Raw genomic sequence first — 25,794 nt, forward strand, 5'->3', positions numbered from 1 at the left:
AAGTATATAGACAATTCATTAAAAGGTACCGCTATAGCAAAGCGAGGCAAGGATGTACGAAGACGTGTGTCTGCCGAGTCAACAGTACCTAGAAATTGGCAAGATATACAATTTCTCCGGGTAGACAGCAACAAGACGGAACTTTACAGATTCCTCTCTAGATCTCTCATTAGTATATTTGATGAAGATGTCAACCAAATAGTTATCACCGATGGTGGATATGTTCTTTCAAAGTCCCAAATACAAGATATCGATTCGATTACTCCATGTAATCACGAGGAAGCAGATAGCCGAATGTTACTACACGCAGCACATGCTTCTCGCCAAGGCCATAACAGAATACTGATCCGCACGGTTGACACTGATGTGGTGGTCCTGGCTGTGTCTGTGGTGCAAAGTTTGAACGCAGAGACGAAACTATGGATAGCTTTGGAACTGGGAAGAAATTCCGTCACTTGGCAGCCTATATAATTGCACGTGACCTTGGACCCAGAAAAGCTTTGGCACTTCCAATGTTTCATGCGCTGACCGGATGTTACACTGTGTCAAGCTTTGTTGGGTATGGCACAGGAGTCTGAAGTTTTTATCGTCAAAAAAAAAAAAAAAAATCCGGAAAAAATTTTTCCTACCCTTAACTAAAAAAACCCCAGGATGGCAACGTGTTTTGGGTAGACCCACCTAAACAAATAGATCTGGGCTTGGCCAGAAAAATCTCGCGACTAATTCAGTTTCCGGAGCGTTTTTGTTATTTATTTAATGTAAAAAATTCAATCTGCTTGACGACTACGGGCCGTTCCTAGCCCCTTTTCCACTTTGACAGCTCATCCTGGACTCCATGCCACTAAACCGGAAGAGAATCTCGCAGTGTATATTTGACGTTTATAAAAACTTGTTCAAATGAAATAAAATAAGTAATTGTTCAACGTTATTTTATTCAGTTATTTTAAATATATTTAAGAGAACTTTAAAAAGTTATTTATTCTTTTTCTTACTTGTACGACGATGTGTACCAAGGACAGATAATTCAGTTTTTACAAGCGCCAAATTTAAATCACTGAAAAGCCATGTCGACAAAGAGCCAAACAGTTAGACTAAGCGCCCTTATTATGTTCCCCAAACGAAGTTGGGGAACATATTGTTTTTACTCTGTTTCTTATTATTATTATGTCGCCCCGAACGAAGTCGGGGACGACATATTGATATTGTACGCATGTTTTTTTTATCCAGGCTGTTTCTCGGAGATGGCTGGGGACTGAAACTTTCCTCAAAGGACAATCACTGGTTGTAGTTGTGCAGTGAGGTCGTTCAGTTCCAATATGTCTACCGTTGCCATGGAAACCTGTAAAAAGCGACGAATTTTGTCCGAGAGTGTTTTCTCTGGTCCATTAAACGTTCGTCATGAAACTCTTTTTATTTTAATGATTAGTATTTGTAGTTGTGCGCCTTGCATTTAAAATTTTCAAATAATCGATTATTGCCATGGAAACCAGGGGAATGTTAAAATTCTTTAATTTCAATTTTCTCCATAACTACTCAAGCAATCGTTCTGAAACGTTCAATGTTAATTCCTTGCAATGTGTCAAAGTGATTTATACTTTTGAGATAATTGTAATGAGTCGCTCACAGTTGTCATAGAAACGAAACAGAAAAAAAGGTTAAGATGTACACATGTGTTCTCCAAGGTCTAGGTCAAAGGGTCAAAGTTCTTTGTGTCCAATAAAAGTTCTTTTCACAAGGATTACATATTTGAAATACGAAAGCCCTAGCCCTTACCGTTCAAACGTAAGGTACTATGTTCAAAACGACCCCCCCCCCCTTCGAAGCGCACTGCCAGTTAGAATACACATATCTAACATATACAACTTACAACTGACGTTTTAAAAATTTCATTCATAAAATTCAGTTCTCCTGATGTGATTTCATAGTTTGCCAACCTTCATTCTTCTTCTGTCTTGTCTCTAGATGTTATAATTATTTTATTTTATCTATATATAAAATAACGATTGTCAAATTCATTTATTAGCATTTCGCATTTTTTTGTATATCTATTACTTGTATATTGTTAATTTCATTAGATAGTGCAAGTATAAATTAGAAAATTGGTACGTTATTTCCATAGTTTTTATTCATTCATAAATCCTGGGATCCGCTCCTATAGGTGGGCTAAGCCTTGATCACTACTGTAAACAAAACATTCATCTCGCCGAAAATGTTCACGATTCCGCTAAACTGAGAAAGTTTACACATGATTTATCATCTCATAAGATACACCAGCCCTGTACAATGAAGAAATGCTCGAATTGACGGTGGCATGTCAGATTTGTTTTCCGGCAGAACCTCTAAAAGTGAAAGTGAAATTTCAGAGTTCTCACTGGCGTTATAATACACGAAATAATTCGGCTGATCTTCTTAAAAAATTACATTTGCCAAGGTTTATTGGAAGGAAAGATACTGCCGATAAACAAGTATGAGGCTCAGTTCAGTACATCTGCCCAATTTCTTTTATACAAGTCTGCAAATTTAGGAACTTGTAATTTTTTCCTGCACTACTTTCTTCTCCTACCGATTCTAAAAATAAAATGGGATGTACCCAATTAAGGTCTTCCGTTTACAACGGAAAGGACTATTACGACTCGATGGTTGTCCAAGCTTAGCTAATGAACCATTGTTTTAGTGATGATAAAAATGAAAGTCTTGTCCAGTATGGGGCGACATATGCTATTGCTTGCAATAGCAGACTTTCTAGTTATTATTATTTTTCTTCTTCCTGGGAAAATTTTGTCCACGAGTGATCTTGTAAACTACACATCCGACTTAGGTGAAACCTTTTTAGGGTTAGTAGGCATGTTATGTAGAGTTGCCAAACAAAGGTCATTTTGCGCGCACGTGCTTGCAAGAGCGCGCACGTGCATTAGGTGAAATTACCAATATAATGGATATTGCCGTAACTTTTCTATTTTTTGATGAAATTTTTTGAAACTCATAATGTAAGGATACATTAGTAGTATAGACAAGATAGCATGGTCAAAGTAGCAAGATTTCACGCGCATGCACGTGCGCTTTGCTCTGATTGGCTGAAACTGTATCAATAACTTTCTTGTTTCTTGTCATAATCCTTTGAAATTTTGAACATAGTCCTACATTATAATGATCTACCGCATAATATATAAGAATTTCATGAAAGCATGCGCATGTGCGTGTGCTGCAAGCTGATTGGCTGAAACTTTAAATGGCTATATCTCCTTTGTTTTTTGACGAAATTCTTTGAAATTTAAAATATAGTCATGCATTGGGATATCCTACAAAATGATACAGAAAAAAATTATCATGAAATCACGCGCATGCACGTGTGCTGCAATTTGATTGGCTGAAACTTTAAATTGATATTTCTCCTTTGTTTTTTGACGAAATTCTTTGAAATTTAAAATATAGTCATGCATTAGGATATCCTACAAAATGATATTTAAAAAAATCATGAAATTACGCGCATGCACGTGTGCTGCAATCTGATTGGCTGAAACTTCAAATGGCTATAACTCCCTTGTTTTTCAACCAAACAGGATGGGATTTAGAACATAGATAGATGTAAGGCTCCTATAAGAAGGTATGATCATCATGCACGTGCACACACGTGCGTGCATTTGAAACGAGTATATCTAAAACTACTCTTGAAAGACAAGATGATATGGTCATAACGCACATGCATTCACATGCACTTGGGTGCAATGCTAAAAATTGAATATAATTGGTATCCTTTTGGAAAAACGTTGTTAAAGTCAAAAATGCACAGAGTTTGTCTTATTTAATGAAGCTTACAGGGAATATGGCACCGAAAGGGAGTTGGGGAGCGTTTGGGGAACATCTGTAACGGTTCCCGTTACAATTAGCACTAGTTTTGTTTGAAAAATATATATCTTTTTATTGATCACGTATGGTAACATAAAATTGGACATGAAGTTTTACATGCATTTTTTTGGTTCTTTTCTTCAATTACGTCATATATTCACCTCGGAGTTCACTTCCGGTTTAGTGGCATGGAGTCCAGGATGAGCTGTCAAACTGGAAAAAAGGCCATGAACAGCCCGTAGTCGTCAAGCAGATTTGATTTCTTAACTTGAATAAATAGCACAAACACTCCGGATACTGAATTAGTTGCGAGATTTTTCCGACCAAGCCCAGATCTATTTGTTTAGGTGGGTCTCCCCAAAACACGTTGCCATCCTGGGGTTTTTTTAGTTAAGGGTAGGAAAATTTTTTTCCGGATTTTTTTTTTTTTTTTTTTTTGTTTTGACGATAAAAACTTCAGACTCCTGTGGGTATGGCAAAAACCTGCATGGAAAACTTGGAAGGCCCTACCTGAGCTCACTGACGCGCTTGTTAAAGTAGTTTGTGCACCAACTAACATTCCAAGCGAAGTTATGCAAACCATTGAAAAATTTGTCATCCTTCTCTATGACAGGACCAGTACATCTTACGACATAAACCAAGCCCGACAAAAGATCTTCGCAAGAAAACCAGATGAGAAACAAATTCCGCCAACTAGGGCTGCCCTAGAAGAGCATGTCAAGCAAATAACCTACCAGGGAGGACATATTTGGGGACAGGTACTGCAACCAAATCCATTATTGTCCTCCCCTATCAAGTGGGGCTGGATTTTAATAGCTGGTCTGTATGAGCCCCCATGGACACACTGTCGGAAGCCTCTAAAGTCGGTTATGAGCTAATAAGATGCAAATGTGACTTGAAAAAGAAAGGATGTGTGTCAAAAAAAGTGTAGTTGCAAACTTTCAGATCTCAAGTGCACTAGCATGTGTGGATGTGAAGGAGCTTGCTGAAACTCAGGACAAACAACTTCTTTGTCAAAGCTTTTATTGTGGTCGCCTGATATTTTGTCTTCCATATAAAAACATGTTGTCTTTAATCTGTTTCATTACTTAACAGTACATTGAATTTATAATTAACCATAGGGTTAGTCACGTTGGGTGGTGGTTTTGTTCTGAATTAAAGCTGTGAATTAAGAAATTATTACAATGTTATTTTCAACCCAGTGCACGATGAGACAAAGTAGATATAGAAGTTTTGAGTCGAAGAAGGCGTTGGCGTGAAAAAAAGGTCCAACACTTATGAATAGATTGTGCCGCGTATATATTGGTATAATTTTGCACACACACACACCTCACACCACACGCCACGCAGCACTTGAAGACGTTAGTACGAATGAAAAATTCTGGAAGGGACAAATAATGCTCACAAATAAACATATCTAAATCATAGAGAATATGCACATCAAATGCAGATAAATGTCTTTTAATGTTAAATATATTAAAGAAATGTTTTAACCATTTTATTTCATTCAAAGCATTTTCTTTTTCTTTTCAAAGATCCAGAGAGTGTTTTTGTTTTCTGTATACCATGATAATCACTTATATTGAGAGACGCTGTCATGTCCGCTATGCGTTATTCTGCGATGGCCCAATATCCAGATTTGTTTAGACAATAAATGTCTATATTTGTACAAAAAATGGTGCTTTTATCACAAAATGCACAATAGGTTACCTATGCCGCCTGACTAATAGTGTAAGAAAAAACATAGACTTCACAAAAAAGTCAGAAGTGTCTGAAAACGAGTTAGGAATCTTGTGGCTATAATAAGTAGGGATGTCCTGTATACTAGTATGAAACAAATGTCGGTGAGGTCCACTATACTTTTTGTTACATATAATAAATGTTGGCGAATTGTCGTCTTGTGTCAAGGTGGTGTCCATTTTGCTCTTTCATACCGGTAAATATGAGCAAAGGAACATTTTATTGTTTTAATTTGAGTCATCCACAGAATCTTAATTACACCGTTTATTTGTGCATCTCTTAGTTACATCTTGATTTGATTCATTTTTGGAGTTACAATGACAAAACAAGGACACTCCGATTCTTTCTACAAAATTAGCGATACCTGTCTCATATCCGCTACATTTTCAAAAGCCTGTATCTGAACTTATCATCAAGCATTTCCTTAAAACTTTAGTGGTCTTTCATTATTCAGCAATATACCTTCATCAGCTGCATACGGAGTTTATATATCTCAGTTGATTCGATATGCAAGATCATGCTTTACGTATGAACAATTTCTAAAACGGGGTAAATTACTGACAAACAAGTTGATGAAACAAGAATATCAGAAGTCTCGTTTAAAGTCATCATTTCGTAAGTTATATGGTCTATACACTTTTGATCTTGAATACTGTTGGTTATCTCCATATGTTTCATTCCTTAAAACATACTAGTAATCAATGATTTTGGGGTTGCTAAGGATTTTTGCTTCCATGACAGTGGACCTAAAAGTTGAACAAATATTTTATTTGTATACTTTTTTTAATTCTTCTGTCTGCGGTTCATTTGCAACACTAAAAAGGTTAGCCGGGTTTTGATTTAGAATTATATGTTGAAAGAAATTAACCATTCTGGTATACTTTATTATATTTTTAAAATATGTAGGTTTTGTTCGAATTGTGTGCATACCTCGTTCTTGGACGTGTATCCAATTTTATGTGTAACATTAAATGTTTTACCTGAGTTTAAGAAGTAAGAACTACATGACGACTATCAAGATAAAATGTTCCTTAGTACAATCAATGTGTTATCTCTCTACGTCTTCACAGGCCTCGCTGGAATACAAACATGAAGTGGACAATTATTTTGTGCGTTTCTCTGTTTCTTGAATACGCACAATGTTCAAATCCCAATGTGCTTTGCATCATTAAGAACTGTGCAAAACAATCCGCAGAGTGCGTTGCAGACGAGGGGTGCAGATCAGCCATGATGTGTATAACAGGATGTGCCACCAATAACCAGACATGTCTGTTTGACTGCATTTATTCCTACGAAGATGACGCCTTCGATGCGTTTATGAAATGTGCCTCAACCGACCATCAGTGTATTACTAACGACCCACCCAATCCCCCCGTGGTCTGCCATCCTCCCCAAAAAGTGGAATCGAGCTTCATGATAGACCAGTTAAATGGCTCATGGTACATAGTAAAGGGTCTTAATCCCCTCTATGACTGTTTCGATTGCCAAATAACCACCTTCAATCCAAGTCTGAGTAGTAAGACAGTGTTCGATGTGTTTGAAAAGTTTGATGTTAAGACAGTTAAAGGTGGAGTTAGACATCGATCGGTTAATGAAACTGTTGCCCAGGTTTCCGGTGGTATTTTCAATTATACCAGCATGATGATGGGGCATAATACGCAATCTCAATGGCGAATTGTACATGTTGGTACCGGAAATGCTTTTCTCCTGGCTTACTATTGCGGATCTATCTCAGCTGATTACTTCTACGAAGGAACGGTAGTATATTCAAGGTCGCCAACCTTGACAACTAACCAACTCGTAGAACTAGTTGCCACATTTAAAGACCTTGGATGGGATTATTCTAAGTACTGTACTCCACGTACACTTAACTGTAACATGTGACTGAAAGATTTTTTCTTCCTTGAGGACGATTATTTGTCCATGAGATGAAATAAAATTAAACTAGTGTCTATTGTTGTGGCACATTACAAAAATGATCATGCAAGAACGATCGATGTTAGACGGGATTCTACTTCCCCCCCCCCCTTTTCGCGAAAGGGAGAGGACATTAAATCCTATTTGTCTGTCTGTCTTCTTGTCATAAAAAACATTGGTCATACTTTTTGATTGACTGATTGTATGTGTTTAACGTCCCTTTCGAGAATTTTTTACTCACTTGGTGACGCCAACACTTGTCGGTGAAGAGCTGCACATTTTGTTCTATACTCAGCACTTACGGCCATTGAGCAGTAAGGGATCTTTTTCCTGCCAGCACCTAATGCGACACGGGACCTTGGTCTTATCCGAAGGACTGGTCTCCACGTCCCACAGTGGGATTCGTACTCGCGGCGTAAGGATCAACTCCTTACTTCACGACTCTAGAGCAACTGGTGCTCTACGCTGGCGACCATAACTTTTGAATGAGAAGGAGATAGAGCTTTCATATTTCACATGAAATTTACCTGTGACAAGACCGTTCCAAGTGTTTTATGATTTATGACCCAGTGACCCTGAAGTTTGATCTACTTTTTAAAAAAATTAATATTATTTTGAATTGGTCATAACTTTTGAAAGAGAGAATATAGGGCTTTCATATTATACGAGACATGTACATGTATAATACATGTGACATGGCCTTTCTTTATATAATATGATTTTTGACCCTGTGGCCTTGAAGTTTGACCTGCGATTCAAAAATGTTATTTTTCCTTAAAACGTTTGGTTGAGAAGAGATACGTGTATAGCTTTCATATTTGACGTGCATTATCTATAACATGATATTTCCGAGCATGCTATGATTTTGTTCTCTTGACCTTGACCTAATTTTCAAAAATTTTAACTTTGGTGATTACTTTAAAAGACATATGATAGGGCGTTCATGATTGACAAAATATGTCATAACTAACGCCATCCCACCGAAACCGGGAACCACAATTCTTTGAATTTGCTTGTTTCTGTTATCTTTGCAAATACCGGGGATAACATAAACTTTGATGAAGGGAAATCATAGGAATAATTTCAATCGGGAAAAATTGATTTGATAGGAATATGGGGAAAGCTTATTAAATTTTTTTAGAAAAAAGGAGATTTTTTTAATGTAAAATGAATAGTTGTGCATGTGCATCAACTAAAGTTTGTTTATTCTGTCAACAAGAGAGAAAGGAATTTATTTCAGTTGAAAGTGCAGATACCATTAGATACAAGCGCAGTGAAAGATGCAGGTAAGATCTTCACTTTCAAAAGAGTATCACAGAAAGTTGTAAACAGTTTTTTTCTGTTCAGTATATACGTAATAATTCCAGAGGCTGCCATTGACAGAGATTTGTTTCAGTTGTCTACTGCCACCTAGCCCTCTGAATAGAGTTAGAAACTGAAAGTTTATTAGAAGTTCCTTTCCAATTCTTTGTTCTTTTTAAATATGAGATCAATATTCTTTCTTCCAATTCCTGTATTTTTCGTCTACTGTTAGATTTAAAAATGAAAAACTGGAAAGGAACCTAGGGGTCATGCTCCCAGTTTCTTTGTTTTTACTTTGCAATACTGTATACAGGGTTATTTTCGCCCCGTGTTATTTTCGCCCTTTTGCACTTGCGAAATATTTTGCTCCGTTTTAAATTCGCCCAGTCTAAGTTTTGTTTTAGAAATTATGCTGTGTAATTTCAATTTGCACCGTTTTAAATTCGCCCAATCAGGAAGAGGGCGAAAGGGGCGAAAATAAACCGGGGGCGAAAATTTCCCTGTATACAGTATTTATCTTTAAGTTATATGATTGTTCTTCTTTGCACCCCGAGACTGGTTGCATCTAAGTTTAGAATTCTCTGTGTGTCCTCTACAAATTAATTCACATGTATCATTAACAATTTTCACCTTTGACCATAAAGTCAACATGCCTGTTCCTCTGACCAGTGTACACTTTTGCAAATGTGGGATCGAAAGGTAGTCACACTAATACTAAGTATCCATACTAACTATCCATACCGAGTAATTTTGAATTCTCCAATCGCTATCTTTGACATTTCACCTTAAAATCAAGATTCTTTTTCCGATATCTTCCATTTATGCTGAAACTATGAGACTAAAAAGATCAAGTATTATTTGTAAATCGTAAAAACCACTCACTATGTCTTGTATTTCTTTTACGTAGGGATATATATATTTTTTAAATTTTAAAAAAGCACACCGTTAATCTAGAACGAAAAATCTGACGTTTTCCAGGCCTTTTCACGATTTTGATATTTTACGTTCCTGGCAAGTAAAATATCAAAATTTAAAAAAAAAGACCTTGGTAAGATACTTTTTTCATGAATAAGCATTTCGAGATATCAATACATCTTTGATAAAATCATAAGGAAAATATATACAGAGGACGCTGGATCCATCTTTGGAATTTGGCCAAAACTTTTGTATTGTTAGTGGTTGGTCTTCCATATTTCATGTGACAAGACCTTCGAATTCATTTGAACACCGTTATTAATTCTTTGATCTTAGAATTTGACTACTTTTGAAAAACTTGAACCTTGCCCATATATTTTAAACGACTGGTGTAAGGTTTATATTTCATAAATATATTCCAGTGACAAAAACTTTCTTTGGATATCAACATTTTTTTTATTTCTTCAAGTAGACCTTGGAGTTTGACTTGCATTTGAATCTTTAACCTTCGCCATGAGTTGCCTTACAGGAACGTTAAAGTTTCACAAATTCATTTTATTAATCCGATAAACATTCTCATGGTCACCTATTATTTTTGTTTTTATATTTTGCTGTACATAGTTGTCGATGCGTAAATTATAAACAACATTTAACAAATATCTTCTTGCAACTCTTTTGCGAAGTGTATATATTTTTTGATCTATCAAAAAAGTACAAAAAAATGTATTCCTTGTGACAAGACCTTTCTTTGGTACCCAAGTAATTGATCTCTTGACATTGATCCATTTTGTAAAAAACCTTGACCATAACTTTATAGCGGTTGGTGTTAAATCTATCATTTTTAGTGATTAGACCTTGGAGTTTGATCCACTTTGCAAAATTTCACCTCGGCCACTTTCATATTTCTAATGATAAGAACTTCCCTTGGTACCATTATTTTTTATTTTTGGAAGGGAATGATTATCCAATTTTTTTAAAATTAAAACTTGGCCATTAATTTTGAGCTGTCTTTGCTAGTGTTTTCATATTTCACAAAAGCCTTCCCTTGGGTACCAACAATTTTGATCGTTGAGTTTGATGTAATTTTGAAAACTTGGTCAGACTTTTTGTACGGTCTGTGCTACAGCTTTAAAATTCAAAGAGTATATTCCTTGTGACAAAAACTTTCGATTGGGTAGCATTTCACATGTACATGTATATTTCATGCAACAAGACCTTCTATTGGGCACCATTAATATTGACTCTTTGGTCGTGACCTTAGAATGTGACTACTTTTGAAAACTTATGCATCTCCCATTTTTCATATTTGATAAAAACATGAATAGTCTACGTGACATGATCTTTCTTTAGATATCAACATTTTTTATGCCCCCGTAAACGAAGTTGCGGGGGTATATAGTTTTTGTCGTGTCCGTCCGTCTGTCTGTGTGTCTGTCTGTCTCTCTTTCTGTCTCTCTGTTTGTCTCTTTGTCCGCAAAAACTTTAACCTTGCTCATAACTTTTATTTAGTGGAGCTATGACTTTCATATTTCACATGTGTATTCCTTGAGACAAGACCTTTCTGTACCACCAAATTTGACCTTTTGACATTGACTTTGGAGTTTAACCCCCTTTTATACAAAACTTCCAAATTTTTACTTTGGACATATCTTTTGAGCAGTAGATACCAGGACATTTATACTTCACATATATATTTTTTTTGTGTAAAGACCTTTTATTGGATACCAACAACATTGCACACTTGACCTTGACCTTCGAGATTTCAGTATTTATGCAAAAACTTTAACCTTGACCATACCTTTTGAACTCTAAGGGCTAGGGCTTTCATACTTCACGTATGTAATCCTTGTGAAAAGATCCTTCATTAGATACCAAGAATGTTGACCCGTTGACCTTGAACTTGGAGTTTGACCTACTTTTTAAAATTTTTAACCTTGGCCATAACTTTTGAAGAGTTAGGGCTAGGGCTTTCATACTTCACATATGTATTTTGTTGGCAAGACCTTTCACTGGATACCAAGTATCCTGATCTTTTGACCTTGACCTTGGAGATTTCCATTCTGTGAAAAAACTTTAACATACTTTTATATTTCCGAATTGTATTTCTAGTGAGTTTGCATTTAAGACAAGTTCAATCAGTGTTTTACAAACACATCTTGTTTTTGATTATTTCTTCGTCTAGACCTAGGAGTTTGACTTGCATTTGTATCTCTAACCTTCCCAACGAGCTGCCACTAATATATACGGGAACGTTAATGTTTCACAAACTCATCTTATGAATCCTGTGAACATTCTCATGGTCACGTAATATACTTGTTTCTAACTTTGTATATTTTGCTGCTATGATCGATGTTTCCTGTTTCAAAAGTTTTATATTTGCCATTATCAAATAATATAATCTTAATTCTGGATACATTGCAAACGATCTAACCTCATTCAATAAGTCCTTGGTTTTAATTTACAAGTTAGTTGGTTTACATAATTATATTTTTTAAACAGGAAGTTTTAATTACCTCCATCCTCGCAATGCCAGGGGTCGTGTGGCAATATGTTGACTCGGGATCCCTGGCATTGCGAGGGTGATTAACACCTACACAGGAAACCCTCAGAGTTTAACTTCTAAATCATCTTTATACCTATATGACTTTTCGGAAAAACCGTATCACAAATCCGTGTTTCCCACGAGGATCTGCGTTTTCAAATGGGGGGGGGGGGGGATTTGGAAACAGGTCACTTTTAGTTGGATTAGTTTATTCACTTAACATGCTTAATAACTCTGTAAATTTCGGGGGTGGTGGATCCGGATCCCTCCCTCTCTAGACCCGCGCATGCTTTTAGCCTCTTAGAATCTGAGATAAGATAGAAATACTTACAATTCAGTAAGGAATGAATTTTATAGCTACCCAAGTTTTAAGCGCAAAGTAACAACTGTAGTGAGCATGCAGGGTGAGAAGTGTTATAAGCGAGATAACTCAATTTAAATATGAAAATATAATATAGCGCGCTGAGCGCTGAGGTGAACAACTTCATGCACTTCGTCTTGTCTCCCTCCAATCACACTGGCGGATTTAGAGGAGGGTGGGTGGTTCCAACTCAAAGGAGGGTGCTAAGCTTGTCAAGCATTGAAAGAAATACTTAGACAGTACATGGACCATGTGGAACCTGATCTCCAGGATGCGCCATAGTTAGACTGACTTGGACAACACATGACCCATGTTGAACCTGATCTCTATTAGATACGCTATAGTTGGACAAATTATGGCTATAGTTGGACAATTCATGGCTATAGTTGGACAATTCATGGCCCATGTTGAACCTGATCTCTATGATGCGCTATAGTTAGACAATTCATGGCTAGAGTTGGACAATTCATGGCTATAGTTGGACAATTCATGGCCCATTTGGAACCTGATCTCCAGGCTGCGCTATAGTTAGACCGACTTAGACATACATGGCCCTGATGGGCCCATGTAGGACCTAATCTCTAGAATGCGCTATAGTTAGACAATGCATGGTTCATGTGGATTCTGAGAGGGCTTATAGGCTATGTCAGATAGCCGGACTACTATCGTTAATTGAAAAGTTTATCTTGTTTATATGGCACGCCGAATTCACAAAAATGAGCTAAACATAGTTTCGCAGTTGATAAACTAGGTGTATCGACTGTAAACTATGTTTACAAACCGTAAACTATAGTTAACAATTCGTTAACTATAGTTTTCATCTGTAAAACTATATTTAACGGTTGTTAAGAATTGTAAACCATAGTTTACAAATCGTGAAAATGTATTTATCAGATAATCTATGTTTTGCAATCGTAAATGATTGTTTTCAGTGTTAAGTATATAGTTTACTGTTCTGAAACATAGATTATCGCGTTAACTATGGTTTACAGATGTAAATTATAGATTAGCGTTGTTAACTGTAGTTTACAGTCCGTAAACTATAGTTTACAGCCGATAAACGTAGATTGTCGACTGTGAAACTATGTTTAGCTCGTTTTTTGTGAATTTGGCGTGCCATACGTTTACCATCAAGACGTGTACTAATTTTACAGAGAACAAAACCTGTACAGAAATATCAGTTTTTCGCGGTGCATATTCCGTTAAATGGATTAATCATATTGCATGGAGGAGTGAACTCCTTTGCACATATATTTATTTAAAAAGCAACGAGTAAAATAGACGTATTATACTAGTATATACATACGACTTCTTAGGTAGACACTAAACCATTCAGTATTGTTGTAAACGTTTGATATTAAAGACACCCATGCACATAATATTTTTTAAAAAATCACCACCAGAGATATAGAAAACGATTTTTTCTTTGGCCATTTATTAGTATTAAAGGGCATTTTGAAAGTTTTTCAATTTGTATATTAGAAAACTGTGTTTATGATTTCAGAAATTAAATACAATGTATTGAGATAACGAACAGTATTCAAGCTAAAAATCCATTCAAACAAATCGAAAGCATGGCAAACACAAGCCTCAAAAATATCAGAGACAGTACCAGGTGCTTTGGAGGGATGAGCATCAAGATAGATCGAGATCTTATGACATGATTTCAAAAGATACTGTTGATATCCTTGTTTCATCCAGTTTGTCTCATTTTAAAATTGGTCATACTTGGAGCATGCTCAACGTACCCAATGGAGACAATTAAAAAGCCAGACGGACGACAGGTGATCAGAAAAGCTCACTTAAGCTTTCAGCTCAGGTGAGCTAAAAATGTACGTTAACTGCAAATAATTGGAATCTTTCTAAGTCCAAGGGGCATAACTCTGTCACAAATTGCTCAATCTACCCCAAACTGAGCCTGACCTAGATATTCTTATGATAAATCTGTACACCAAATTTCATTTCAGTATGTGCAACCTTCTGCAAACAAAATGAACGGAAATTGTTTGTTGACCAACAGACAGACAGACCTACAGACAGTAGCAAAGCAATATGCCCTCCGTAGTCCCTTCTTCATGGAGGGGAGGCATAAAAAACAAAAAACACACTCTACATAAATAATATTTTACTCTCACTGTCATGTACATCACATATTTTCTCATATGAGGCTTGCAATAAAAGTAAAATATGTGGATTGGAATGTCTCAAGTTATCAAGGGTTCACATCAAAACAGAATGTATCCCTGTATTGAAAAAAACATACAAATAAATGGAAAATAATACCCTTCAAAAGTATATGATAATAACTATGTACGTGAATTTTATAAATATAATTCAATAAATATGTAAGCTTCTACTTACAAAGATGTCAAATATATTAAAATATTTCTTCTTTTAAGAAATTGATTCATGCCTCTAGGAAAAAATTAAAGCATTCTAAATCCTCTTGGGGAAATGAATATAGAAATATTATGCAATTCTGTCAACAGAGTAACTTGCATAGGATTTTCCACTCAAACTTTATAATGCCTCAATGGACAATGCAATTGTACAGGTAAAAGCACAAAAACATGCCTCCTGTTTATATATAGGAACATTTATTGACTATTTAAAAAATACCCATATCATTCACATTTATTGACTATGCTAACGAATACCCATATCATTTACAAAATCTCTGTGTTTTGCAGGTTAAAACAAAAAAAAAAGCTTTTCTCTGTGTTGAATGTTTCCCACTTGCATTGCTTTTGATGCATATTTTATGAAGCTATAGTGTGTTTCTATTCTGAGTTTCTCATTGAGACATTTGCACAGATAAACTAACAACATACTTTATTCCATGGGGTCTTAATTCTTCAGAATCACAATTTCTATTCAATTCACGAAAAAAAGATTACATGGATTTCTTGGAATGCCATTGTTTACCTTATTTTCAACATTAAGTACACTTTGGAAATTTTTTTACTGAAAAAGTGTGATTGCATACATAGCATAAATTAATCTCACCTGTAAAAAAAGTAATTCTACAGCAATATAATTTACTAATAGTGATACTATCAAGTCCATTTCCTATTAAAAAAAAAATTCAACTTCCCTAATATTAAGATGCAGAGATTCTGAAATGTGAGTGATTTTTTTCTTAACAAATTTTATTACAACTATGAGAAAAATAACTATTTGGCATTTTACCTTGTACATTCCAAAAACAAACAAACAAAACAAAAGTTCTCTACACTACATATATTCATTGCAAGTTACTATAAGTAAAAAATATATATATACTGTAATATACATACCACAACAAAATAGAAATTGTCATGCTACCCTTTAAATACATATACGTAACAATTATTGATATAAATATCAATACAGTTTGCATGGACTTGATAAAATTGAAAAATTTTTATACATGTAGCATATATACATGTATACCACTAAAGCTGAAGATTCTATCTGAAAGAATGTGGCATATTTGACAAGTCAATATAAGTATAAAGTTTACAGCTGTTGGTTTGACATTCTCATTTCATTAAAAAAAACTTATATTCAATTTCCATCTACTTACAATAGTTTATACATAAAACACTTTTTTGAGACACTCTCTAACATTCTACAACATCAAACCACTGGGAGTATTTTTTAATTACATTTATTTTGCTTTGCAGATAAAAAACATAAAATTAAACTGCAGTAAAACTTGCTTTTTACAAAAAACTTGGCCAGAAAGCAATTGTGGTAGAAGTTATTTTCAATTTTCCTGAAATTTCTTAAGGCATTTTTGATCACTTTATGAAGAAAATATTTAAGGAATACTTTCATATAAAATTCTTAATAATGTTACCCAACATTGTCAAACCTTGTTGTAAAGAACCTGCTGGAACTGACCAAAAAAAATTGAGATATCGAAGCTACTAGGTTACAAGACACTGGAGTTTAAATTATACACAAATGAAAAAAAAATGCTTTAATTTTCCAAATCACTATCCAAGGTGTTTGAGATACCAGTGTTAATGGTATCAAAATTCAGCTGTACTTCTAACAAAGAGGAGAAAATGAAAGTAATTTCTTCATCTTAATAAATTGAATGTTTTTTTTATGAAATCAGTTTATGAAGTGATTTTAAAATGCTTACATGTTATTCATTTGTCATTCTCTCTTTAACAATCATTAATTGAAAACATTTTTTTTTTCAATTTCCTCATGTATAACTTTGACATACGGTTTCTTAGAATCAATGGATATAAAGATCACCTATACAGGAATTTAATCCTTAAGCAATTTTACTTCAAGACTAAAACAAGTTATAGCTCAAACATTGGTGGCAAAATGAACAATTTTGTCATCTCCACTAAAATACAGACATTTTTACTTGCAGCTCAAAACACATGGCTAAACATTCTTAGAGATACATTTTAAGAAATAAACAAGATTGTCTTAATTAAGTGACTGCTGATAAGTATATGAAATATGGATTAAGGTGAAATAATATCAAAACTCTCAAAAACATTTTTTCATTCAATAAATCCTTAATTTATGCACTGATCTAATTTTTTCTCTCAAATTCTTTGAGTATTACTGACTGTAATGGGAAATAAAACCAGCAAATTATCCCATATACTTCATAACTTCAGAAAATTATCTGTCAACAATAAATAGAATTCTTGCAAAAATAGTTTTCTTTTATTTTATAGGCAGCTTGGTGTTTTGAAAATTCAACAATCAACCAATCTGATGTTAAAAATCAAAAAATAAATAGTTCTGTGACAAATCAATGCACCTTAAATATAAATATCATATCATAAGATCTACAAATACAAATGTAGTTACATATATATAAAAACAACTATAACAAAATATTGCTGATGAAGGGATTGAAACCCAGATTCCTTTGCTGCAGTTTTGGTTCCGAATCTGTCTTGAAAATGGAAATGAGTTAAATATGATAAAAGATTTCAATGGTTCTAAATGCTAACACATGCTTTCTACCTGTAGATCAAAATGATTCACATATACATGTTTCTCAATGATATGTCATCTAGTCTGCTTGACATAATGTTGGAATGCCACTCTGCTAAATCTACATAAATGTGTATCAAACACACCTCTAAATATCAGCTGCTGGACATGAACCTATGATATGACAATGTAATGAAGACACGGACAGCTAGGATTTGGACTTTTTGGTATCGTCCCTCATTAAAGTCACCAGTCCTCCTAGTCTTACTTGGTAAGTGCGTGCTCCCCAGGAAATAGTCCTGGGTTGAATGAATGCCTCTAAAAATGTCCATGCTGATAAAATTTCACGAAGTAACCATACAAAAATATACTGTAGCTTTGAAAATAGTAATGGTCCACCCTAAAAAGGAGAGAAAACAAATAAATGGTGCAAGGTTATGCAAAGATTCTGTACATAAACTTCTTTTAAAATGTTATATTCAGACAACTGTTTACAGTAAATCTGCATTCTTGCTGTTGCGATGAAGATACTATGATCAATTTCATATATTTGCCATTGCAATAAAGATATAAGGTACAAAAATGATTTTCAATTACAGTTTAAACATACCCGGATATAATTAGCTGGCTATAATTACAAATATCTTACCTGTATATTACATAGCTGAATGTAGTCCAACACACAGTTGAGTATGACATGGCATGTGAAAAAATAATATGGATTGATGCCGAAAAAATGATAGAAGGCCCAAGACGAATGAAGGGAGAGAATAAGAATTTCATGTAGAGGTTCCAGAACCCCACTTACTAATGGCATCATATTGATACGTAGTCGGATCCACCTAAAAATGAAAAGACATACAATTACATGCACAATAATAATTTGGTTTGCCTTAAAAATAAGATATTTTCAATATTGAAGTACTGCAAATTTTTCAAAGAAATTTTTATTCATTATTTCATTAGGCTATGAGATATGGTGTACGCAGTTTTGAATTAAGTTTAAGAAAATTTTTCAGATAAACACATCTCTCTGTAATCATCCAACAGTTTAGGTGCTATTTATTTGTCAAGATCAAAATATAATGAAGATATTCTGCATAGATAAAATGAACTTTCAATATACACAACAAAGCCACACCTTGGACTTGAATCGCTAAGTATTGCAGGGGACATGAATGCATATTTTGGAAGTTAGAGGATTTCTGTTCACTATAATATAATTATATGATCAGTTAAACAGCTAATGTCTATTAGTGAAGAGGAATATTTTCTGCTCTTTGTTTACTGTTGCTTTGAAATATTTGCTGAAGATTTTACGTTTTCAAAAAAAAATATCACATATATAATAAATCTCTACTAAGTACTACATAGAACCGACATATACTTGTATATACACTGTCCGCGAGTGTCTACTGGTACAATCAAGCATGCATTTGACCAAGCCCCATCCTTCTTTTTTAAAACTTACAGAAACATAATTTCAACCTCTGCATGTGCCAAAGGCATGTATTAAGAAAATTGATTCTTAATTACTTTTCACAGCATTGCATAAAATAATTGCTGGTACAATAAATACAAGAATCAAGAAAATATTCCTTGCATTACATTGATATTGCACCTAATTTTGCCCATTTATAGCATTATATGATCTCTGATGATGCATAACTTGGAATTTCTGACATAACAGTAATTTACACTATGTCAGTTGACAGGTTTTATTAACTGATAATGACATCAGACAATGCCATCGAGTCTAGCTCTGCTTGTGACCAATGATCCAAAATTGAATCCAAGAACCTTTATAATTTGCCCAGTAAAGAGATATTATAGTGATTTTTCTCTGGAACTAATTTTTTTTAATAAAATATAATACTGTGTGCTAAAAAGTTTGTGAAAAAGTGTCCATTTTAACAAATTTAAATCTAAGCTTATTCATGGGTTAGGAAAATTTCTGTTTGGAATTTTAAAAAGCGCAATGACAATGATTTTCACAATGTACTTGTTATTAAAAAGAGTGTATTAAATATAAAAAGTACCATTCCCCTAGAACTGTCTAAGATGGTATTAAAAAAAAGACAGCATATTGATGTATTAGGCAGTCTTTAAAAAATGTTTGTTAGCCCCCTACCAACTGACAGGTCCAAAATGGCCTGACTCAAAACTTTTTTAACCTCCAGGAAATCATTATTTTTTATGCATTCCAGAAAACAAATTTGAAAATTCAGCATTGTTGTTGAAATTTTTCTGGGGAAAAAAATATACATCTATTTTCAAATCCAAAATTTTCATCCTGAGTTGGGAGAGGCCAAACAAACATCATTTCAAAGTTTGCCTTATTACTCTGTATTTTTTGTGTACTGACCTGACCATACGATCCTTAAATGCTCTAATTGTCGGTGCTGCCACGTTTTGTTGGGCTGGAAATGCTGATAAAACAAGCTTATATCCCCTACAAAATCAAAATATTTTTAATTGCATATATTCATCTCATCTTTATACAAAAAAATTTTCTACATTAAATTGGATGTCCTTGATGAAACTCAAAACGGAAGCAAATTTTGAATGTTCAAATCTGATTAAAAATGTGACTAATTCTTACTTATTGTGAATAGCTTGTGTTAGGAAGAAGTCTTCTGCCAAGTATTTTCCATAATAAATCAATCCATTGACATCATCCACTACTGACTTCTTAAACATGTAGGACATTCCTGTACAGCAAGCCTGGCTTAACTGGTTCAGGGCAATGTAAAACCGGGATAAGGCACAACCAAAGTATACCTACAAAACGAACCATACAAGTAAGTCAACATATTCATCAACATTATTCACCTGTCTCTTACAGTCTTCACTCTTTCTATAAAACAAAAGAAGTGGGGACAAATGCAGAATTTGTTTATCTTTATTTCTGAGTATATAGAGCATCGCAACGTAAGACACCCCTTCTCCAGAGGCTCTTAATTACACACAATCATAGACATGAACCAAAATCTTTGACTTCCATCTTTCAGATTTCATTCTCAGGAAGCTGCCCCAACAACATACATTTTTATAGAATTTGCTTCTGCCCCCCTTAATGTACATGTGTCTTTAGATAGTGAACTTTAAACTTACAAATTTCACTGGTAATTAGTGTCTATTGCATCTAATGTCAAACCTTTTGGGGTTTGAATTCTTAATTTGACTTTGACCTATATAAATGAAGTCTTGTTTAACTCCAAATTCAATATCTTGTCCCTCTATACTTACTTGTATTTATATACAAGCACATTGATATTACCAGTACACATTTATATTGTACTCTACAATGCATAGCTGCAAAATATTTTGCTGATTTTTACTTTGTCTTATAACCCTTACATCTTAAGATCTAGATTAAAATAGGCTCCTGCTTTTGATATCATATTATTTCTCTAGCAGCCTCTGGGTTTTTATTTCCTTCACAAGACAGATCAGGCATATTTTTCCTCAAATTAAATTTTTTTTAAAGATAATGACATTTTTGGTGTTAAAAGATATAAAATATCTCTTTTTGTGCAATATGAAAGAAACTGAACATAATGGATCAAGAAATTGAATCAAACATTTTTTGCCCACATTGGTTGAAATAATTAGCCTATCTGACCCCTGTAAGGAAGGGGTGTATATTCAGTGGTACAATGTTAATAACAATGCCCATCAGGTATGATAAGTTATGGATAAGAAATTTTTTTCTTATTCAATTCCAGGGAGATTTTATTTTAGCTTTACATGCATATCCTTACTTTTTCTAAGCTAGCTGCAAATCCCTTCTGGTCTGTAACAAATGGCATTTGATGAACTAATCCTACGTTTGGTTTCTTTAGTTTACAAGCAAGATCTAGGATGATTTCTGATGATGCTGTAAATGAAAAAAAAACACAACATTTTTGGTCTTTCTCAATAACCAGCTTTTTGGTGAAATATTACTTATCTATGCCACATTAATTATTAAAACAGATACCTTCCAAACACAACAACCAAAAATAATAAAAATCCTTCTTACCTTTGATCCGACTTGTGCTAATCCAAACATTGGGATATTTGGCATTCTCATATGCTGGAGCCATGTTAAATACCATTGGATTAATTATTCCTTCCTTTCCACCTTAAAATATAAAGGGAGATAATTTAATGAGTATATAATGGTCAGGCTGGGTGAGGAAAAAAATGACCATTTCTTTAATTATGCATGTGACCAAAGCATACATGTCAATACTGATGTGAATTTCCACTCTGATTTGAATATACACAAATGCAGCTACAAACAGATATAGGGATAAATAGGATTGATTGATTGATTGTATACTGTTTAACGTCCCTCTCCAGAATATTTCACTAATATGAAGACGTCACCATTGCCGGTGAAGGGCTGCAAATTTAGGCCTATGCTCGGCACTTACGGCCTTTGAGCAGGGAGGGATCTTTATCGTGCCACACCTGCTGTGACACGGGGCCTCAGTTTATATGGTCTCATCCGAAGGACCGCCCCATTTAGTCGCCTTTTACGACAAGCAAGGGGGTATTGAAGACCTATTCTAACCCGGATCCCCACGGGGTGGGATAAATAGGAAGTTGACTTTGGATTTGTACACAAATGAATCATATGATCATATGGCATGCCTAAGCAAAGAGTGTGCTAAAAATTTTTAAGCATCTGATTAGTTGTTGAGAAAACTGACAGAAATTTGGTATGGACAGACACATGGATTAGCAGAAAGTTGACGTTAAAAATGAATCACACTATGCCCAAACAAAGGAGTCTGCTAAAATTTCAAGCATCTGAGATGAGTTGCTGAGAAAACTGAGACAAAAATTTGTTACAGACAGACAGACAAACAAGGGTAAAAAAAAGATACCTCCCCTCTCCTTTAAAAGTGGGTTTAAATATATTTTGTTGTGTGTTAACCTTGAAACAATGTTCCAATAGACCTTATTATACCAATCAACAGTTATAAACCATCAGGAACATCACTTTTTCCTGTCTGTATGCTTGCTCACCTTGTAAGTGATAAATGTACCTGACTCCCACCAGAACTTACCAATAAAAAGCTGTGAATCCACATTAGGGTATTTCTCCTGCAGCCTTTTCACAAGGTTAATGGCAGGATCTTGATCATCTGGCACACAGAACAGAAGTTCAAACTAAAGGAAAAATAATAATAAGTCATACATCAGCACAAAAATCTACAACTTTTGAAAAATTATTTTGTGCATACTTTTATTGCTATTATTCAAGTGAAGATTAATTTTTTTTTATTCACCCTCTAGTCATTTATAATACTTGCTTAAGCATCCTAAGGTTGTGTTAGTTTATGGCAAAACATGCATATAAATACAGTTAAATCTCATTATCTCAAACAGTGAAACTCAGTGAGACCAAAGAAACTTTGAATTGTCTAATGAATCAATGATGTCAAGGTTAAAAAATAAGTGGTTCAGGTTGGGACTTTCACATCACTTTGGTATCAATCTAGGTTTGTTAGTTTGTTTGTATGTTGTTTAATGTCCCTATTGAAAATTTTTCACTCATGTGGGGATGCCACCACTTGCAGGTGGAGAGCTGCAAATTTTGTCCTAAACTCGGCCATTGAGTAGGGTGGGATCTTTTTCGTACAAGCACTTACTGCGACACAGGACCTTGGTTTATACGGTCTCATCCAAAGGACTGATCTCCACACCCCACAGTGGGATTTGGACCAGCGACGTAAGGATCCTACACCATGTATTTGAGATATCAGATTTTGAGATGGAAAAAAAAAGTGGTTAAAACTTTCAATCACTTAGACATCTATATGGTATTTGAGACAACAGTGTTTTATGCAAATACAATCCTGGGTTTGTAATCACTCAAATTATAAGGTAATAAAATATTGGTAAATGCAGTTTATATATATATTTTTAATTCACATATATTCTAGCTGTGATATTTAATCTATTTTGTTCTTTGTAGAATGAAGTTCAGGTGAAGCTGAATAATTTAGTGTTTATAATATTCTGGCTGATGAGACACTTACGTATAATGAACATTTAAAATGTTGATGCAGTTACTTAGTCTTATAAGTCCCATGCAATTACATACAGCTAGTCAATAAAGACAAAACAAAAAGACAAACACTCTAAAAGGTTTGCCAGATGAAAAAAATCACAGGTTTCAAATGCAGTCTGCGTTATATGTAAAGTGTATTGATTGTAGCATCACTAATTTAGTTCATCCTTTTATAGCTGTAGCCTCTAGCGAAGTTTAAGCTTAGCAGTAAATGGGGTGATTTTCAAACAATTATTTTGTGTAAAGCAGAGCATTTAACCATGGAAAAAATGGTTGAATTATAACATTGGTTGGGATTTAGGCAAAACATGTCATTTACAATTTTTACAACAATCTTGCAATATTTTATTCGGTTTATATCACTGATATACATTAAAAAAAAATTTACTAAATAAAAGTTACTTGTATATTAAGCATGGAAGGATAAAGAAATATAAAATCTTCGTATCATACAAAGGTATGCAAAAATTGCATAAACTATTCCCTCCTCTTGTAGTACAGCTTTGGCCTATCTAAAACAATATTCATTTAATTTTAAAAAATGCTTTTAAGTTAATTGATCATGCCAATTTGATGATGGAATATTAAGACTTCACAAAAGATATTTAGAACTCAGAGAGGACATAGTGTTTGTATATGATTCTTTGATAATAGTACTGACCAAATAAGGTACAACAATTAAGAGCTGATCCAGTTTATCACTATTGGGGATTACTTTTAGCAATTCTAAAGAGGTGGAAAGGATGTATGCAAACATATTTCCTTGACCTGATGGTAAAATGCAAATAACCATCTTATGAATTCAATATGAAGCTATATAAGCTTACATTGGGATATTTCATAGTAAAATGGCTCTCTAGATTTTCCTCCAGTAATGGATCTACTCCCATCAGTGGCTTAACGACAGACACTCCTGCTAAATTCTCATCAAATGAGATCAGGTCCGACTTCCGATACAGAACACATTTCCTGGTAGAAAAATAAAATCAAGTTAAAAGACAGACTGCTTTCATTTCTGAATATATACTTGATGTAAATGAAATGAAAATGTTAAAAATCAATATTACAAAAAAAAATAAAAATGGAGACATTCTCAAGTTTCTATGATTTAAATTTAAATAGCATATATCTATTACTTTTTCTTTTATAACATTTTATTACCCCTTCTATAAGAGCTTCACGTTATCATAATGTCAAAAATGCACTATTGCAACGTCAATCTACCTATCAGTTGAAAATCAATTGTTTTAAAAATTAGTTATATAAAATTGTAATTAAATTTTTCAACCTGTACTAATCTTTATTTTGTTCCATTTTTTAATTAAGTGAAAAAAATGCTTTTAAACAGTAAATACGCTTCATTTTGATATGATGTGCGAAATATTGCACAATGGAAACCACAGTCAGCCCCCTTAAATCTGATGAAATAGTTTTAAATACTTACACTCCTATGAAAGACATAATGGTCATGAACCAGAAAATAACAAAGAAGATTATGGAGACCGTAGCCAGAAAGAACAAGATGTAGTCCAGGCTCTGTGGATCCAGGTAAAACATTGTCTGCGGAGGAAATACAATAGAAACACTTAATAAAATATGTTACTGAAGAAAATATCAGTGTTGGATTTACAGAGGAATATGAAATTTGCTACAGATAAATCTATAATTCGCATCTTTCTGTTTCATATATCAAAATAAAACTCCTAAATTCCTCTGTCAAATTCTCGTCGCATTATATTATATGCCATTTTCAAAAGACACAAATTATTACTATTGTCTGCATGGTTATAAAATCAATCAATTTATGCATTCAATGAATACACACCAATTTACAAAGATAATAATCCTTTTAAAATTGTCCATCTGTAACAGGCCAGACAGTACAGAGTCTTATAGACAAGATTTTAAATACCGAAACATACACTTAGAAAATCCAATTCTATTTATAAGTAGTCTTCACCAAATCATTACACGTCTCTGCTTGAAGCCAGTATTAAAGCTGAACACTTCTCATAAATAGGCACTGTCAGACGGGTATATAAACCATTCGCTTTCGTTACACCCGATTGCACACTCTAAACTCGTGGCCGACATGTAGTACTCCTATCGTGGTCTTAGATTTTTTACGTTTATTTCTTGTTTTTATGT

The 25,794-nt window shown here is 34.2% G+C and overlaps 2 protein-coding genes across 3 annotated transcripts in view; one reads left to right on the forward strand and one right to left on the reverse strand.

Moving 5' to 3' along the window:
* Positions 1-6,626: 6,626 nt before the first annotated feature.
* On the forward strand, positions 6,627-7,521 carry LOC134256217 (uncharacterized). The gene has a single exon (XM_062738881.1). It carries the CDS (start codon positions 6,676-6,678, stop codon positions 7,468-7,470), a length of 795 nt encoding a protein of 264 aa, XP_062594865.1. The 5' UTR covers positions 6,627-6,675; the 3' UTR covers positions 7,471-7,521.
* Positions 7,522-14,733: 7,212 nt separating this feature from the next.
* The window catches only part of LOC134256219 (ceramide glucosyltransferase-like), a 29,595-nt gene continuing 18,534 nt past the window's right edge, over positions 14,734-25,794 (reverse strand). For both annotated transcript variants that reach the window (XM_062738882.1, XM_062738883.1), the window contains exons 3-11: positions 25,091-25,206; positions 24,474-24,615; positions 22,640-22,742; positions 21,604-21,705; positions 21,344-21,459; positions 20,182-20,360; positions 19,945-20,031; positions 18,229-18,421; positions 14,734-17,979 (exon numbers count right to left, since the gene is read on the reverse strand). In XM_062738882.1, the coding sequence (XP_062594866.1) occupies positions 17,788-17,979; positions 18,229-18,421; positions 19,945-20,031; positions 20,182-20,360; positions 21,344-21,459; positions 21,604-21,705; positions 22,640-22,742; positions 24,474-24,615; positions 25,091-25,203 (1,227 nt within the window). In that variant the 5' untranslated portion in view covers positions 25,204-25,206 and the 3' untranslated portion in view covers positions 14,734-17,787. The remainder of the gene's footprint in view (positions 17,980-18,228; positions 18,422-19,944; positions 20,032-20,181; positions 20,361-21,343; positions 21,460-21,603; positions 21,706-22,639; positions 22,743-24,473; positions 24,616-25,090; positions 25,207-25,794) is intronic.

This window comes from Saccostrea cucullata, unplaced genomic scaffold, assembly GCF_032062105.1.
Source record: "Saccostrea cucullata isolate Sc308-1 unplaced genomic scaffold, CSIRO_AGI_Scuc_v1 ctg945, whole genome shotgun sequence".
Lineage (NCBI taxonomy): Eukaryota > Metazoa > Mollusca > Bivalvia > Ostreida > Ostreidae > Saccostrea > Saccostrea cuccullata.